The sequence below is a fragment of the Nerophis ophidion genome, linkage group LG18 (genome assembly GCF_033978795.1).
Source record: "Nerophis ophidion isolate RoL-2023_Sa linkage group LG18, RoL_Noph_v1.0, whole genome shotgun sequence".
Classification (NCBI taxonomy): Eukaryota; Metazoa; Chordata; class Actinopteri; order Syngnathiformes; family Syngnathidae; genus Nerophis; species Nerophis ophidion.
Window position 1 is genome coordinate 4,091,721 of NC_084628.1, and position 17,835 is coordinate 4,109,555.

At 44.4% G+C, this 17,835-nt stretch overlaps 1 protein-coding gene across 7 annotated transcripts in view; it reads right to left on the reverse strand.

The window, feature by feature from the left end:
* Positions 1-17,835, reverse strand: part of dock10 (dedicator of cytokinesis 10) — a 329,003-nt gene that overhangs the window by 95,555 nt on the left and 215,613 nt on the right. For 6 of the 7 annotated variants that reach the window (XM_061878559.1, XM_061878562.1, XM_061878563.1 and 3 more), the window contains 11 exons: positions 11,862-11,975; positions 11,722-11,793; positions 9,485-9,631; positions 7,247-7,330; positions 7,080-7,176; positions 6,902-6,934; positions 6,593-6,771; positions 4,628-4,744; positions 4,439-4,559; positions 4,229-4,350; positions 647-761 (listed from right to left, as the gene is read on the reverse strand). In XM_061878559.1, the coding sequence (XP_061734543.1) occupies positions 647-761; positions 4,229-4,350; positions 4,439-4,559; positions 4,628-4,744; positions 6,593-6,771; positions 6,902-6,934; positions 7,080-7,176; positions 7,247-7,330; positions 9,485-9,631; positions 11,722-11,793; positions 11,862-11,975 (1,201 nt within the window). The remainder of the gene's footprint in view (positions 1-646; positions 762-4,228; positions 4,351-4,438; positions 4,560-4,627; positions 4,745-6,592; positions 6,772-6,901; positions 6,935-7,079; positions 7,177-7,246; positions 7,331-9,484; positions 9,632-11,721; positions 11,794-11,861; positions 11,976-17,835) is intronic. The other variant, XM_061878558.1, reaches the window with a different exon arrangement.

Consider the following 17,835-nt stretch of genomic DNA (forward strand, 5'->3'; position numbering starts at 1 on the left):
TTTCTCGCCTTCCTCTTGGTCATATTTTCATAATAATGATCTTGCAGCAGCCAGCGTCATCTCACAAGACCCTCCGGTACCGTGAATGTCATTTAAGTGACGTCTTGGTGAAGATTGATGAACACTCATTTTTAGGTCTTTTTTATTTAAAAGCCTGGCTGGAGATGGACTGACACACCCCCCGCGGTCCACTGGTAGCTCGCGATCGAACAAACCACGGTGAGTTCAAAGACCGACAAAATTAGTAGGACAAAACGTCAAATACTTCAATCAGTGAAGCATTTTTAATACAGTGTGCTTTATAACAATTAGGGAGGTTTGTGTCATGTTTGTCCTCCTACAGAAACTATATTAAAACAACAAATATATTTTCTCCCTTTATCTTTTTCCATTTTTCATACATTTTTGAAAATGTACCGCACGCTATGTGGCTCTAGAGCCGCGGGTTGCCAACCCCCGCTCTATGAGAAAAGTCATTATTTTATTGAAAGATGCTATGACATTACTAAAACAATTTCAAGTGAAAAAAATTAGACCCACCGGTAGACGTTATTCAGGTAATATCATTCAGCAAACACTCCTTGACTGGTTTCTAGACCAAACCAGTTGGCAAAAATCTCAATGACATTTTTGTTTGGTTCTTTACCTTCAGATATGGTTTTCATGATGTGTAAGAAGCACATGAGGAGGCTTCGGGTCTCCGCCTGGTCCAGCTTGTCACAGCGAGAACCGTAGCCAATGAGGGACTGAGGCCGAGCGAACTGCCAACACAAAGATCGTATTGTTGCCATCAGTATGTAATATTACTCACACAGTAAAAAAAAAAAATGCTGGGTTGTTTTGATAACCCAATTTATGAGTTGTGATTGTTGGGTTAAATTTTGGATTCATTTTTATGAAGAGCAAGCCATTTCTTTTTTTTTTTTCTTCTAGTCCTTCACTCTCACTATCCTCATCCATGAATATTTCATCCTCGCTCAAGTTAATGGGGAAATCGTTGCTTTCTCGGTCCGAATCGCTCTAGCTGCTGGTGGCCATGATTGTAAACAATGTGGGGATGTGAGGAGCTCCACAACCAGTGACGTCACGCGCACATCGTCTGCTACTTCCGGTACAGGCAAGGCTTTTTTATTAGCGACCAAAATTTGCAAACTTTATCAACGATGTTCTCGACTAAATCCTTTCAGCAAAAATATGGCAATATCGCAATATTGGGACGGCATAGCTCGGTTGGTAGAGTGGCCGTGCCAGCAACTTGAGGGTTGCAGGTTCGATTCCCGCTTCCGCCATCCTAGTCACTGCCGTTGTGTCCTTGGGCAAGACACTTTACCCACCTGCTCCCAGTGCCACCCACACTGGTTTAGATGTAACTTAGATATTGGGTTTCACTATGTAAAGCGCTTTGAGTCACTAGAGAAAAGCGCTATATAAATATAATTCACTTCACAATTCACTTCACTCTAAATTTTCTCATCCATGAATCTTTCATCCTCGCTCAAATTAATGGGGAAATCGTCGCTTTCTCGGTCTGAATCGCTCACGCTGCTGGTGGCCATGATTGTAAACGATGTGAGGATGTGAGGAGCTCCACAACCTGTGACGTCACGCACACATCGTCTGCTACTTCCGGTACAGGCAAGGCTTTTTTATTAGCGACCAAAATTTGCAAACTTTATCAACGATGTTCTCTACTAAATCCTTTCAGCAAAAATATGGCAATATCGCAATATTGGGACGGCATAGCTCGGTTGGTAGAGTGGCCGTGCCAGCAACTTGAGGGTTGCAGGTTCGATTCCCACTTGTGCCATCCTAGTCACTGCCGTTGTGTCCTTGGGCAAGACACTTTACCCACCTGCTCCCAGTGCCACCCACACTGGTTTAAATGGAACTTAGATATTGGGTGTCACTATGTAAAGCGCTTTGAGTCACTGGAGAAAAGCGCTATATAAATATAATTCACTTCACAATTCACTTCACTCTAAATTTTCTCATCCATGAATCTTTCATCCTCGCTCAAATTAATGGGGAAATCGTCGCTTTCTCGGTCCGAATCGCTCTAGCTGCTGGTGGCCATGATTGTAAACAATGTGGGGATGTGAGGAGCTCCACAACCTGTGATGTCACGCGCACATCGTCTTCTACTTCCGGTACAGGCAAGGCTTTTTTATTAGCGACCAAAATTTGCAAACTTTATCAACGATGTTCTCTACTAAATCCTTTCAGCAAAAATATGGCAATATCGCAATATTGGGACGGCATAGCTCGGTTGGTAGAGTGGCCGTGCCAGCAACTTGAGGGTTGCAGGTTCGATTCCCACTTGTGCCATCCTAGTTACTGCCGTTGTGTCCTTGGGCAAGACACTTTACCCACCTGCTCCCAGTGCCACCCACACTGGTTTAAATGTAACTTAGATATTGGGTGTCACTATGTAAAGCGCTTTGAGTCACTAGAGAAAAGCGCTATATAAATATGATTCACTTCACAATTCACTTCACTCTAAATTTTCTCATCCATGAATCTTTCATCCTCGCTCAAATTAATGGGGAAATCGTCGCTTTCTCGGTCTGAATCGCTCACGCTGCTGGTGGCCATGATTGTAAACGATGTTCAGATGTGAGGAGCTCCACAACCTGTGATGTCACGCGCACATCGTCTGCTACTTCCGGTACAGGCAAGGCTTTTTTATTAGCGACCAAAATTTGCAAACTTTATCAACGATGTTCTCTACTAAATCCTTTCAGCAAAAATATGGCAATATCGCAATATTGGGACGGCATAGCTCGGTTGGTAGAGTGGCCGTGCCAGCAACTTGAGGGTTGCAGGTTCGATTCCCACTTGTGCCATCCTAGTTACTGCCGTTGTGTCCTTGGGCAAGACACTTTACCCACCTGCTCCCAGTGGCACCCACACTGGTTTAGATGTAACTTAGATATTGGGTTTCACTATGTAAAGCGCTTTGAGTCACTAGAGAAAAGCGCTATATAAATATAATTCACTTCACAATTCACTTCACTCTAAATTTTCTCATCCATGAATCTTTCATCCTCGCTCAAATTAATGGGGAAATCGTCGCTTTCTCGGTCCGAATCGCTCTAGCTGCTGGTGGCCATGATTGTAAACAATGTGGGGATGTGAGGAGCTATACCACCAGTGACGTCACGTGCACATCGTCTGCTACTTCCGGTACAGGCAAGGCTTTTTTATTAGCGACCAAAAATTGCAAACTTTATCAACGATGTTCTCTACTAAATCCTTTCAGCAAAAATATGGCAATATCGCAATATTGGGACGGCATAGCTCGTTTTGGTAGAGTGGCCGTGCCAGCAACTTGAGGGTTGCAGGTTCGATTCCCGCTTCCGCCATCCTAGTCACTGCCGTTGTGTCCTTGGGCAAGACACTTTACCCACCTGCTCCCAGTGCCACCCACACTGGTTTAGATGTAACTTAGATATTGGGTTTCACTATGTAAAGCGCTTTGAGTCACTTGAGAAAAGCGCTATATAAATATAATTCACTTCACAATTCACTTCACTCTAAATTTTCTCATCCATGAATCTTTCATCCTCGCTCAAATTAATGGGGGAATCGTCGCTTTCTCGGTCTGAATCGCTCTAGCTGCTGGTGGCCATGATTGTAAACAATGTGGGGATGTGAGGAGCTATACCACCAGTGACGTCACGTGCACATCGTCTGCTACTTCCGGTACAGGCAAGGCTTTTTTATTAGCGACCAAAATTTGCAAACTTTATCAACGATGTTCTCTACTAAATCCTTTCTGCAAAAATATGGCAATATCGCAATATTGGGACGGCATAGCTCGGTTGGTAGAGTGGCCGTGCCAGCAACTTGAGGGTTGCAGGTTCGATTCCCACTTGTGCCATCCTAGTTACTGCCCTTGTGTCCTTGGGCAAGACACTTTACCCACCTGCTCCCAGTGCCACCCACACTGGTTTAAATGTGACTTAGATATTGGGTGTCACTATGTAAAGCGCTTTGAGTCACTTGAGAAAAGCGCTATATAAATATAATTCACTTCACATTGCGAAATGATCAAGTATGACATATAAAATGGACCTGCTATCCCCGTTTAAATAAGAAAACCTCACTTCCGTAGACCTTTAAGGGGTTCGTCCTTTTCTGAACCAGCAGTTTGGGATGAAAATTGGGTTATTTTTTTAACCCAACATTTTGTTAGTGTGCAATGTCACTTTGGTTACTTTTTCTTTACCTTCTCGTAGCCATCCATCTTGTCACTGTTCCTGTCACTGTTGCTGGGGTTGGAGTCCACGCTGATTAGGGAGCCCCGAGAGTCGGCCTGCTTGCCCGTAGCAACTGTCAAGGATGAAAAGGCTAGTAGAAGAGCGGGGTTAGTGTCGGTGACCTCATTTGCTTTTTTTCCCCCCCACTAAAAAAAAAAAAAAAATGTACCGCACGCTACCTGTGATGGAGTTGAGCACCTCTTTGGAAAAGGAGGCATCTACCGAGTTGCCGTGGCGAGTGACGGCGGGAAGCGCACCGCCAACCACTCCACCTCCCACGCTAAGGTCGTCTCGAGAGCCCTGGGAGTCAGTAGCAATTTGACGTTTATCCGAGTTTGCTTCCAACAGGTTGGAATGCTGTCTTCTACCTGATCACTGGAGGTTAGGTAAATGGGGAAGTGGTCCCTGAGGAAGAAGCGAGGCATGTTGTCCAGAATCAGACCGTACAGAGGAAGATAGAGGGATGCTATTCTTGCTTGCTTCTCCTGAACAGAAGATGAAGAAAAAAAAACACATGTTGAGACTGTTGCAAATAATTCTTAGGGTTATAATTCATCACCTTGAGTCATATATGTTGGAATGAGGAACTGGAAATATGTATCATAATCTAACTGTTTGCATGTTCATTGCATTTTATATGCTTTTTTGGAAGCGCCTAATTACAAAACCCCAAACCAGTGAAGTTGGCACGTTGTGTAAATGGTAAATAAAAACAGAATACAATGACTTGCAAATCCTATTCAACTTATATTCAATTGAGCGGACTCCAAAGACAAGATACTTAACGTTCGAACTGGAAAACGTTGTTATTTTTTGCTAATATTAGCTCATTTGGAATTTGATGCCTGCAACATGTTTCAGAAGACCTGGCGCGAGTGGCTGAGAAAGTTTAGGGGTGCTCATCAAACACTTATTAAAGTTAAAGTTAAAGAACCAATGATTGTCACACACATACTAAATGTGGCGAAATTATTCTCTGCATTTGACCCATTGGAACACAGATATAAATATCAAAGTACCATGTATATATATATATATATATATATATATATAGGTAGATGGATAGATGTATACATACATACATATATATGTATATACATATATACACATATATGTATTGACATATATGTGTATACATACATACATACATACATATATATATATATGTACATATATATCAGAATCAGACATACTTTATTAATCCCCGAGGGGAAATTACAATTTTTAGCACAATCCCATTCAAGATCAGATATATATATATATATATATATATATATATATATATATATATATATATACATACATACATATATATATACATACGTATACATACATACGTATACATACATATATATACGTATACATACATATATACGTATACATGTATATATATATATATATATATATATATATATATATATACACGTATACATACATATATATATACATACATACGTATACATACATATATATATACATACGTATACATACATATATATATGTATATATATACACGTATAAATGTATATATATACACGTATGCATATATATATATATGTATGCATATATACATGCATATATATATATACACACGTATGCACACATATATATATATATATATATATACATAAATACACATATATACACATTTACAAACATATATTCCGCCCGATTGTAGCTGAAATAGGCGCCAGCGCCCCCCGCGACCCCAAAAGGGAATAAGCAGTAGAAAATGGATGGATATATGTATATATATATATATATATATATATATATATATATATATATATACACACACAAATACACACATAAATACACCTATACACACACACACATATATCCATATATATATACACATACATACACATGTATATATATGTATGTGTATATATATGTATGTTTATACATATATATATATATATACATATATATATATATATATATACATATATATATATATACACTTCAAAAAATTTATATATATATATATTTATATATACACACACCCATACACACATACACACACACACACATTATAGTGTCTTCAAAATTGGGCAGTTTTTTACTAAAGAAATTGATTTTTGTCGAGGCCAGAACCAATCATGCATGTTTACATTGATTGTTGTTATGGGGAGATCTGCTTTACTATAAAAACCTTTCGGTTTACGACCCATGTTCAAGAATCATATAAGTTCTAAATAAAGTTTCCACTGTATGTGTAAGTGACTAAATATGCACGGTGGTATAATGCTGCTATACACGGGTCAGTCTGGGTACTACGTCAGGTCACGTTTCATCAAGTGATGCTTTTTGGTTTGTGGTGTTTTATCCACCTTGGTGGCGTAGCGGGCATCCAGTGAGTGCTTGGCCATGAGGGTCTTCAGAGTGGCCAAAGCCAGGTGCCTGAGGTCCTGCTCGTCCTGCAGGGCCAGCCCGAGTTCTCGCAGTAAGAGGCCTGTCATGAAGTGTTTCCTGCAGAACTCTCCTGTCAGGTTGTACTCAGGCACCGAGGCTACAATGCATAAACAAAACAAAAGAACACACGTCCAATGAAGTCCATGTATCCGTTGTTGATGCCATTTTTAGCAAGCATTGTTTCATTACTGATGACTGCACACACAAACAGGTGTGCACATATTTACCATGAGTGCTTTGTGGCTCTGGGGATGCATGGTCTGATATGGACACATAAATTAAGACAAAGGTGACGGAGTAAAAAAAAAAAAAAAAAAAGAGAGAACTTGTTACCATAACAGACAAATGACAGCAAGCGACAGACTCGGCGCATGACTACCAACACAGAGAAAGGACAACTCTTACCTGTGATGCGAGCGGAGGGCAGGGGCAAGCTGAGGGGAATGTAGTGCTCGTGGTTACACACTTCTCGCAGGAACTCAAACTTCAGCTCGCACAACACCTGGATAAAATGCGAGAAGGATTCATTGAGGAATTTCTTTGGACATGTATACTGCGGGTAGAGTTTCTACCTTGCTGCCAGTTCCAGGGATCATGCTGATGTAGTTGCTGATCACTTTGAAGGTGAAACCTCTGTCCATCAGGGTGATGCAACGCTGCAGGTAAAAAATGAGGACCAGTCAAACGATATTGCTGAATGGATGCGAAAACATTTGACTGTGAAGCACCAAACTGTGCACCTTTTTAAGAACAATGCGTTTCTAAATGGAACTTAGAAAAAAGGTAAGATTTAAGTCTCATCTTAAAACTCATCAGTATACTCTAGCCTTTAAATAGACCTCCTTTTTAGACCAGTTGATCTGCCGCTTCTTTTCTTTCTCCTATGTCCCCCCCTCCCTTGTGGAGGGGGTCCGGTCCGATGACCATGGATGAAGTACTGACTGTCCAGAGTCGAGACCCAGGATGGACCGCTCGTCGGGACCCAGGATGGACCGCTCGCCTGTATCGGTTGGGGACATCTCTACGCTGCTGATCCGCTTGAGATGGTTTCCTGTGGACGGGACTCTCACTGCTGTCTTGGAGCCACTATGGATTGAACTTTCACAGTATCATGTTAGACCCGCTCGACATCCATTGCTTTCGGTCCCCTAGAGGGGGGGGGGGGGTTGCCCACATCTGAGGTCCTCTCCAAGGTTTCTCATAGTCAGCATTGTCACTGGCGTCCCACTGGATGTGAATTCTCCCTGCCCACTGGGTGTGAGTTTTCCTTGCCCTTTTGTGGGTTCTTCCGAGGATGTTGTAGTCGTAATGATTTGTGCAGTCCTTTGAGACATTTGTGATTTGGGGCTATATAAATAAACATTGATTGATTGATTGATTGATAAGATTCTGAAGTGTAGGATCTTTTTAAGATATACAGTAAGAATTTACTATTGGGCTCTGTGAGGGGGCGTGGCCTGCGGACCTGCAGCGAGGCGGGGTGTGCCGGGGCCCACCTGGGCGCGTTTATCTGGTCACCTGTCACTCTATAAAAAGGGCAGCAGCCGGGAAGGAAATGGTTGGAGAAGTTGGAGTTGTTGATATTGAAGAGGGGCTTCACGGTGGCAGAGGGGTTAGTGCGTCTGCCTCACAATACGAAGGTCCTGCAGTCCTGGGTTCAATTCCAGGCTGAGGATCTTTCTGTGTGGAGTTTGCATGTTCTCCCCGTGAATGCGTGGGTTCCCTCCGGGTACTCCGGCTTCCTCCCACCTCCAAAGACATGCACCTGGGGATAGGTTGATTGGCAACACTAAATTGGCCCTAGTGTGTGAATGTTGTCTGTGTTGGCCCTGCGATGAGGTGGCGACTTGTCCAGGGTGTACCCCGCCTTCCGCCCGATTGTAGCTGAGATAGGCGCCAGCGCCCCCCGCGACCCCGAAAGGGAATAAACGGTAGAAAATGGATGGATGGATGGGATATTATAGAGAAAACCCAAGCACGAGCCAGAGCAGGACGGAAATGTAGACGAAGAAGAGAGCGGTTGGCTGAAAAGCAACGCGAAGAGTGAGAGCGAGACGGAAACGGAGACGGAGAAGAGAGCGGTTGGCTGAAAAGCAACGCGAAGAGCGAGACCGTCACGAGAGGCGATTGCTGAAAAGCAGAGCAATCAGTTTATTGCAAAGTGAACCAAATCACAAAACCTTCAAGTCTATCATGTCCAAAGAACCCGGAGGTGCGTGCAAGTGAAGTGAACTATATTTACATAGCGCTTTTCTCTAGTGACTCAAAGCGCTTTACATAGTGAAACCCAGTATCTAAGTTCCATTTAAACCAGTGTGGGTGGCACTGGGAGCAGGTGGGCAAAGTGCCTTGCCCAAGGACACAACGGCAGTGGCTAGGATGGCGAAAGCGGGAATCGAACCTGCAACCCTCAAGTTGCTGGCACGGCCGCTCTACCAACCGAGCTATACCGCCCCATACAATATTTTATGCAGGAGAGACAACATGTTTGTTGTTTATGAAGTTTAAAGGCCAGGTTGAAGTAATCCCCTTTTACTGTCTCTGATATTCAATAGTTGATAAATAAAACATACTGTCTTGAACACTAATTTGTGAACCATGTAAAGATTTAAAACACCATTTCAAACACAATATTTGAGGGGTGATCCATGCTGTTACCAAGTGTTTTGCATACTCAACATAAGTTACTGCCTCCTTATCAGTGAATAGTTGTACAGGTTGTGCAGGTGTACCTAATGTTGTGGCCAGTGAGTGTATCGACCTGGAGTTCATGAAGCTGTGTGTGTTGAATCCAAATCCAAAGTATCTACCTTGACAAAAGCTGCCACTGCTGAGTTGGCGCTGCGTGACTCCTCTGCCAGGTCTTTGTTCTTCCAGAAGATGTGGTCGGACACCGTCTCCACCAGGGTCTCCAGCCGGCTCTGGTAGGACGAGGGGAATCGCTGCGGCCTTGGAAGCTGACAATACCGGAAAATAACCTAATGTTACTCTTCATGTGCTGTATATGAACATGTTTAAAGGCCTACTGAAAGCCACTACTAGCGACCACGCAGTCTGATAGTTTATATATCAATGATGAAATATTAACATTGCAACACATGCCAATACGGCCGCTTTAGTTTATTAAATTGCAATTTTAAATTTCGCGCAAAGTATCCTGTTGAAAACGTCGGTATGATGACGCGTGCGCGTGACGTCTCGGATTGTAGAGGACATTTTGTTAGTAGTCTGCTTTAATCGCATAATTACACAGTATTCTGGACATCTGTGTTGCTGAATCTTTTGCAATTTGTCCAATTAATAATGGAGACGTCAAAGAAGAAAGATGTAGGTGGGAAGCGGTGTATTGCGGCCGCCTTTAGCGACACAAACACAGCCGGGGTTTCCTTGTTTACATTCCCGAAGGTGAAGCTTTACTATGGAACAGAGCGCTCAAGCGGACATGGTTCTCTATCACGTGTCAACCGGCAGGTTTCGGTGAGAAAATTGTGGTAATAAGTCGGCTCTTACCGTAGACATGAGCGGAGCTCGCGTCGTTCCTCGTGCACCTGTCAAAGAGGCAGCTGCGGACTCTTTTGCCTCCTCCGACCGGCCGCCCCCGAACGTGTGATGCTTCCACCGTAGAGGAAGGGGAAAAAAAGCTAAGCCCGGCCCCAACGGCTGCCTTCGCTTCGCCTCGTCGAGAAACGTGGCTTCCCTCAGAGACACTGGCGGTCACCACACCCCTCCGACTTTGAGGTATGACTATATAATCTTACTAAAACACTAGTAACACAATAAGGCGTCCCACTGAATGTGAATTCTCCCTGCCCACTGGGTGTGAGTTTTCCTTGCCCTTTTGTGGGTTCTTCCGAGGATGTTGTAGTCGTAATGAATAAAATAAACAAATGGGTTGTACTTGTATAGCGCTTTTCTACCTTCAAGGTACTCAAAGCGCTTTGACACTACTTCCACATTTACCCATTCACACACTGATGGAGGGAGCTGCCATGCAAGGCGCCAACCAGCACCCATCAGGAGCAAGGGTGAAGTTTCTTGCTCAGGACACAACGGACGTGACGAGGTTGGTACTAGGTGGGATTTGAACCAGTGACCCTCGGGTTGCGCACGGCCACTCTCCCACTGCGCCACGCCGTAATGATTTGTGCAGTCCTTTGAGACATTTGTGATTTGGGGCTATATAAATAAACATTGATTGATTGATAAGCAGATAAGGGATTTTCCAGAATTATCCTAGTAAATGTGTCTAATAACATCTGAATCGCTCCAACTGCCCTCTTTTTTTTCTTCTAGTCCTTCACTCTCACTATCCTCATCCACGAATCTTTCATCCTCGCTCAAATTAATGGGGAAATTGTCGATTTCTGGGCTTCACGGTGGCAGAGGGGTTAGTGCGTCTGCCTCACAATACGAAGTTCCTGCAGTCCTGGGTTCAAATCCAGGCTCGGGATCTTTCTGTGTGGAGTTTGCATGTTCTCCCCGTGAATGCGTGGGTTCCCTCCGGGTACTCCGGCTTCCTCCCACTTCCAAAAACATGCACCTGGGGATAGGTTGATTGGCAACACTAAATGGTCCCTAGTGTGTGAATGTTGTCTGTCTATCTGTGTTGGCCCTGCGATGAGGTGGCGACTTGTCCAGGGTGTACCCTGCCTTCCGCCCGATTGTAGCTGAGATAGGCGCCAGCGCCCCCCGCGACCCCGAAAGGGAATACGCGGTAGAAAATGGATGGATGGATTGTCGATTTCTCGGTCCGAATCGCTCTAGCCGCTGGTGGCCATTATTGTAAACAATGTGAGGATGTGAGGGGCTCCACAACCCGTGACGTCACACGCACATCGTCTGCTACTTGCCGTACAGGCAAGGCTTTTTTATTAGCGACCAGAAGTTGCAAACTTTATCGTCGATGTTCTCTACTAAATCCTTCCAGCAAGAAATATGGCAATGTGGCGAAATGATCAAGTATGACACGTAAAATGGACCCGTTTGAATAAGAAAATCTCATTTCAGTAGGCCTTTAATGTGCATGTATTTGTTTTTTTCATTTTACCTTCACTTTGTCGGAGTCAACCAAATGTTGCGCCATGGACTTGACGATCAGTTCCAGGAAGAACCAAGAAAACTGGAAGACGTCACACAACGGCATTATTGTCGGCGTATCTTACGCACAACTACATTCTCGGGACTTACCTTCAACACGTTCCTCACTGCCGCGTGCTCGTTGCTCTTCAGGTCAAAGGTCATGCCTTTGGCCAACTCCTCGTGCACCGTCCTGAAGCCGTGGGCCTCTGACTTGAACACGAACTACATACAGAAAAACATCATGCAAGAATTAGGGGGACAAGTAACAATCAATCATTCAAATGCTAAAAAAAAGTAGAGAGGGGTATCTTTTATATCTGAATCGAAACTGTACCAATTGTACCAGCGTGGACATCAAGGGCGGTACCTCTGGATTGGCAGACCAGGGTGGTGGTTCCTCTATTTAAGAAGGGGAACCGAAGGGTGTGCTCCAACTATTGTGGGATCACACTCCTCGGCCTTCCTGAGGTCTACTCAGGTGCACTACGCCGGATAGTCGAACCTCGGATTCAAGAGAAACAGTGTGGTTTTCATCCTGGTCGTGGAACTGTGGACCAGCTCTATACTCTCGAAGGGTGCATGATCATAATATTTTATTAGAACGTATCAAAATACGAATTGGTATGTCAGACTTAGCCCTGTCTTGGTTTAACTCTTATCTTACTGATAGGATGCAGTGTGTCTCCCATAACAATGTGACCTCGGACTACGTTAAGGTAACGTGTGGAGTTCCCCAGGGTTCGGTCCTTGGCCCTGCACTCTTCAGCATCTACATGCTGCCGCTAGGTGACATCATACGCAAATACGGTGTTAGCTTTCACTGTTATGCTGATGACACCCAACTCTACATGCCCCTAAAGCTGACCAACACGCCGGATTGTAGTCAGCTGGAGGCGTGTCTTAATGAAATTAAACAATGGATGTCCGCTAACTTTTTGCAACTCAACGCCAAAAAAACGGAAATGCTGATTATCGGTCCTGCTGGACACAGAACTCTATTTAATAATACAACTCTAACATTTGACAACCAAACAATTAAACAAGGCGACTCGGTAAAGAATCTGGGTATTATCTTCGACCCAACTCTCTCCTTTGAGGCACACATTAAAAGCGTTACTAAAACGGCCTTCTTTCATCTCCGTAATATCGCTAAAATTCGCTCCATTCTGTCCACTAAAGACGCTGAGATCATTATCCATGCGTTTGTTACGTCTCGCCTCGACTACTGTAACGTATTATTTTCGGGTCTCTCTTCATGGTTCTCGCCCAGGAAAGGATGGAGTGCCGTCTCCGGGCTGGGGAGGAGACCCTGCCCCAAGTGGAGGAGCACCAGTACATCGGAGTCTTGTTCACGAGTGAGGGAAGAGTGGATCGTGAGATCGACAGGCGGATCGGTGCGGCGTCTTCAGTAATGCGGACGCTGTATCGATCCGTTGTGGTGAAGAAGGAGCTGAGCCGGAAGGCAAAGCTCTCAATTTACCGGTCGATCTATGTTCCCATCCTCACCTATGGTCATGAGCTTTGGGTCATGACCGAAAGGATAAGATCACGGGTACAAGCGGCCCGAAGGAGTTTCCAGGTCTCTTCCTTAGAGATAGGGTGAGAAGCTCTGCCATCCGGGAGGAACTCAAAGTAAAGCCGCTGCTCCTCCACATGGAGAGGAGCCAGATGAGGTGGTTCGGGCATCTGGTCAGGATGCCACCCGAACGCCTCCCTGGGGCAGTGTTTAGGGCACGTCTTTCCGATTGTAAAGACACACCTCGAGGTCGGATGGCTGCGGTGAACACGCAGTGTCTCAGAGAGAACAGAGGAGCCAAGCTCACAGCTGCCTTTTAAACAGCTGCTGCAGGAGGATGAATAATCCAATGATTTTTCCGGTAAGATATATATCACAATGTCCCCATCCAAAACCATAATGGTATACGTAGAGCAGGGGCGCTCACACTTTTTCTGCAGGCGAGCTACTTTTCAATTGACCAAGTCGAGGAGATCTACCTCATTCCTATTTATAATTTATATTTATTTATTTATGAAAGAGACATTTTTGTTAACAAGTTAATGGTGTTTAATGATAATACAAGCATGTTTAACACACATAGATTCCTTTCTTTCATGAAGACAAGAATATAAGTTGGTGTATTACCTGATTCTGATGACTTGCATTGATTGGAATTAGACAGTGGTGCTGATAATGTCCGCATTTTCAAATGGAGGAAAAAAAAAAGTCCTCCTTTCTGTCCAATACCACATGAAAGTGGTTGGATTTGGCATCTCATTTGTCCAACTTGCATACTGGTTTTTAAACACTTTGTTATGAGAGTAGCATATGTGTGTGTGGCCCTTTAATGTCTGGCAGCAGGTGAGTGTGCGGGTGGGCAAGCAAGTGAGAAAGCGCTCGCTGAGGGCGGGGGAGAAATACATTGGCATCAAACTCCGTAGCTTGCTAGCTTTCTGAGACTCTTATTTTGTTAGCACAGGCAGGATGAAACAGGTCTTTTATGGTGAAGACAGGAAGTGTGCAGTCGGTCTTTAGAGTTTTGACAGTAGGTACGGAGTCTCTAGAAATAAAATGTGTTTCTCTGTTAGTGATTTTTTTCTTAAATATGAGCTCGCAGCAGCCAGCGTCATCTCACAAGATCCTCGGGTGCCGAGAATGTCAAACAACTGACGAAAGTGAAGTCTTGGTATGATTGATGATTGCTCATTTTTATGTACATTTTTTAATGCCTGGCTTGAGATCGACTGACACACCCTCCGAGATCGACCAGTCGATCGTGATTGATGTAATGCCCACCCCTGATGTAGAGAAACATGTTCGCTTGACCGCTCCGTGTTAAAGCTTCACAACAATGAAACACCGGCTGTGTCTCGGTGCTAAAGACAGCTGCAATCCACCGCTTTCCACCAACAGCAATATTCTTTGACGTCTCCATTATTAATTGAACAAATTGCAAAAGATTCAGCAACACAGACGTCCAGAATACTGTGCAATTATACGATTAAAGCAGACGACCTTTAGCCGTGTTTGGTGCAGCGCTAATATTTCCTTACAGTCCGTGACGTCATTCCGCCACGTTTTCCCGAGCCTGGATTTGAACCCAGGACTGCAGGAACTTCGTATTGTGAGGCAGACGCACTAAACCCTCTGCCACCGTGAAGCCCTTAGACACATTTACTAGGGATAATTCTGGAAGATCCCTTATCTGCTTATTGTTTTAATAGTGTTTTAGTGAGATTGTTAAATCATACCTGAAAGTCGGATGGCTGCGGTGAATGCCAGTGTCTCTGAGAGAAACCGAGGAGCCAAGATCACAGCTGCCTTTTTGAGCTGCAGGAGGAGGTCGCATAATCCACTGAAGTCTCCGGTAAAAGCCGACTTAATATCACAATTTTCCCATCCAAAAACTTGCTGGTTGACGTCGAGAAACATGTTCGCTTGACCGCTCTGTGTTAAAGCTTCACGACGAACAAAGAAACACCGGCTGTGTTTGTTTTGCTAACGGCAGCTGCAATCCACCAACAGCATTCTTCTTTGACGTCTCCATTATTAATTGAACAAATTGCAAAAGATTCAGCAACACAGACGTCCAGAATACTGTGTAATTATACGATTAAAGCAGACGACCTTTAGCCGTGTTTGGTGCAGCGCTAATATTTCCTTACAGTCCGTGACGTCATTCCGCCACGTTTTCCCGAGCCTGGATTTGAACCCAGGACTGCAGGAACTTCGTATTGTGAGGCAGACGCACTAAACCCTCTGCCACCGTGAAGCCCTTAGACACATTTACTAGGGATAATTCTAGAAGATCCCTTATCTGCTTATTGTTTTAATAGTGTTTTAGTGAGATTGTTAAATCATACCTGAAAGTCGGATGGCTGCGGTGAATGCCAGTGTCTCTGAGAGAAACCGAGGAGCCAAGATCACAGCTGCCTTTCTGAGCTGCAGGAGGAGGTCGCATAATCCACTGAAGTCTCCGGTAAAAGCCGACTTAATATCACAATTTTCCCATCCAAAAACTTGCTGGTTGACGTAGAGAAACATGTTCGCTTGACCGCTCTGTGTTAAAGCTTCACGACGAACAAAGAAACACCGGCTGTGTTTGTTTTGCTAACGGCAGCTGCAATCCACCAACAGCATTCTTCTTTGACGTCACCATTATTAATTGAACAAATTGCAAAAGATTCAGCAACACAGACGTCCAGAATACTGTGCAATTATACGATTAAAGCAGACGACCTTCAGCCGTGTTTGGTGCAGCGCTAATATTTCCTTACAGTCCGTGACGTCATTCCGCCACGTTTTCCCGAGCCTGGATTTGAACCCAGGACTGCAGGAACTTCGTATTGTGAGGCAGACGCACTAAACCCTCTGCCACCGTGAAGCCCTTAGACACATTTACTAGGGATAATTCTGGAAGATCCCTTATCTGCTTATTGTTTTAATAATGTTTTAGTGAGATTGTTAAATCATACCTGAAAGTCGGATGGCTGCGGTGAATGCCAGTGTCTCTGAGAGAAACCGAGGAGCCAAGATCACAGCTGCCTTTTTGAGCTGCAGGAGGAGGTCGCATAATCCACTGAAGTCTCCGGTAAAAGCCGACTTAATATCACAATTTTCCCATCCAAAAACTTGCTGGTTGACGTCGAGAAACATGTTCGCTTGACCGCTCTGTGTTAAAGCTTCACGACGAACAAAGAAACACCGGCTGTGTTTGTTTTGCTAACGGCAGCTGCGATCCACCAACAGCATTCTTCTTTGACGTCTCCATTATTAATTGAACAAATTGCAAAAGATTCAGCAACACAGATGTCCAGAATACTGTGCAATTATACGATTAAAGCAGACGACCTTCAGCCGTGTTTGGTGCAGCGCTAATATTTCCTTACAGTCCGTGACGTCATTCCGCCACGTTTTCCCGAGCCTGGATTTGAACCCAGGACTGCAGGAACTTCGTATTGTGAGGCAGACGCACTAAACCCTCTGCCACCGTGAAGCCCTTAGACACATTTACTAGGGATAATTCTGGAAGATCCCTTATCTGCTTATTGTTTTAATAATGTTTTAGTGAGATTGTTAAATCATACCTGAAAGTCGGATGGCTGCGGTGAATGCCAGTGTCTCTGAGAGAAACCGAGGAGCCAAGATCACAGCTGCCTTTTTGAGCTGCAGGAGGAGGTCGCATAATCCACTGAAGTCTCCGGTAAAAGCCGACTTAATATCACAATTTTCCCATCCAAAAACTTGCTGGTTGACGTCGAGAAACATGTTCGCTTGACCGCTCTGTGTTAAAGCTTCACGACGAACAAAGAAACACCGGCTGTGTTTGTTTTGCTAACGGCAGCTGCGATCCACCAACAGCATTCTTCTTTGACGTCTCCATTATTAATTGAACAAATTGCAAAAGATTCAGCAACACAGATGTCCAGAATACTGTGTAATTATGCGATTAATGCAGACTACTCATAGTTTAGATCGGGCTGGAAAAAAATGTCCGCTACAACCGGTGACGTCAAACACACACGTCATCATACCGCGACTTTTTCAACAGGTTACATCGCGCGAAAATTAAAATTGTAATTTAGTCAACTAAAAAGGCCGTATTGGCATGTGTTGCAATGTTAATATTTCATCATTGATATATAAACTATCAGACTGTGTGGTCGCTAGTAGTGGCTTTCAGTAGGCCTTTAAGTAAGCATTGCCAGAACACACACACACACACACACACACAGCGCTGAATATTGTGCCAATACGTTACCATGGCAACAGCAGCTCCATCAGCCTTGCTGGGAACTCCTCTCGTCGCCCCCCTGGCTCCCCCACCTCCCCTCCCCCCCCCTTCCTACCACCGCCATTTGTCTCTGCCACAAGTTCCCTCGCAGCTTAACAGCAGTGTTGCCGACATGAAACAGGTTGTGCGGTCTTTCTGATTGAGACAATGTCCCAGTTTGTGGCCTCCTCAATTAGCCGCGTTTCTTCTTCCTCCACTTTTCTGTGTGTGTGTGTGTTTGCACAGTTTTTCCGGGCGCCTGGCCACCGGCACACTCCGTATCCACACACACACACACACACACTTAAAGC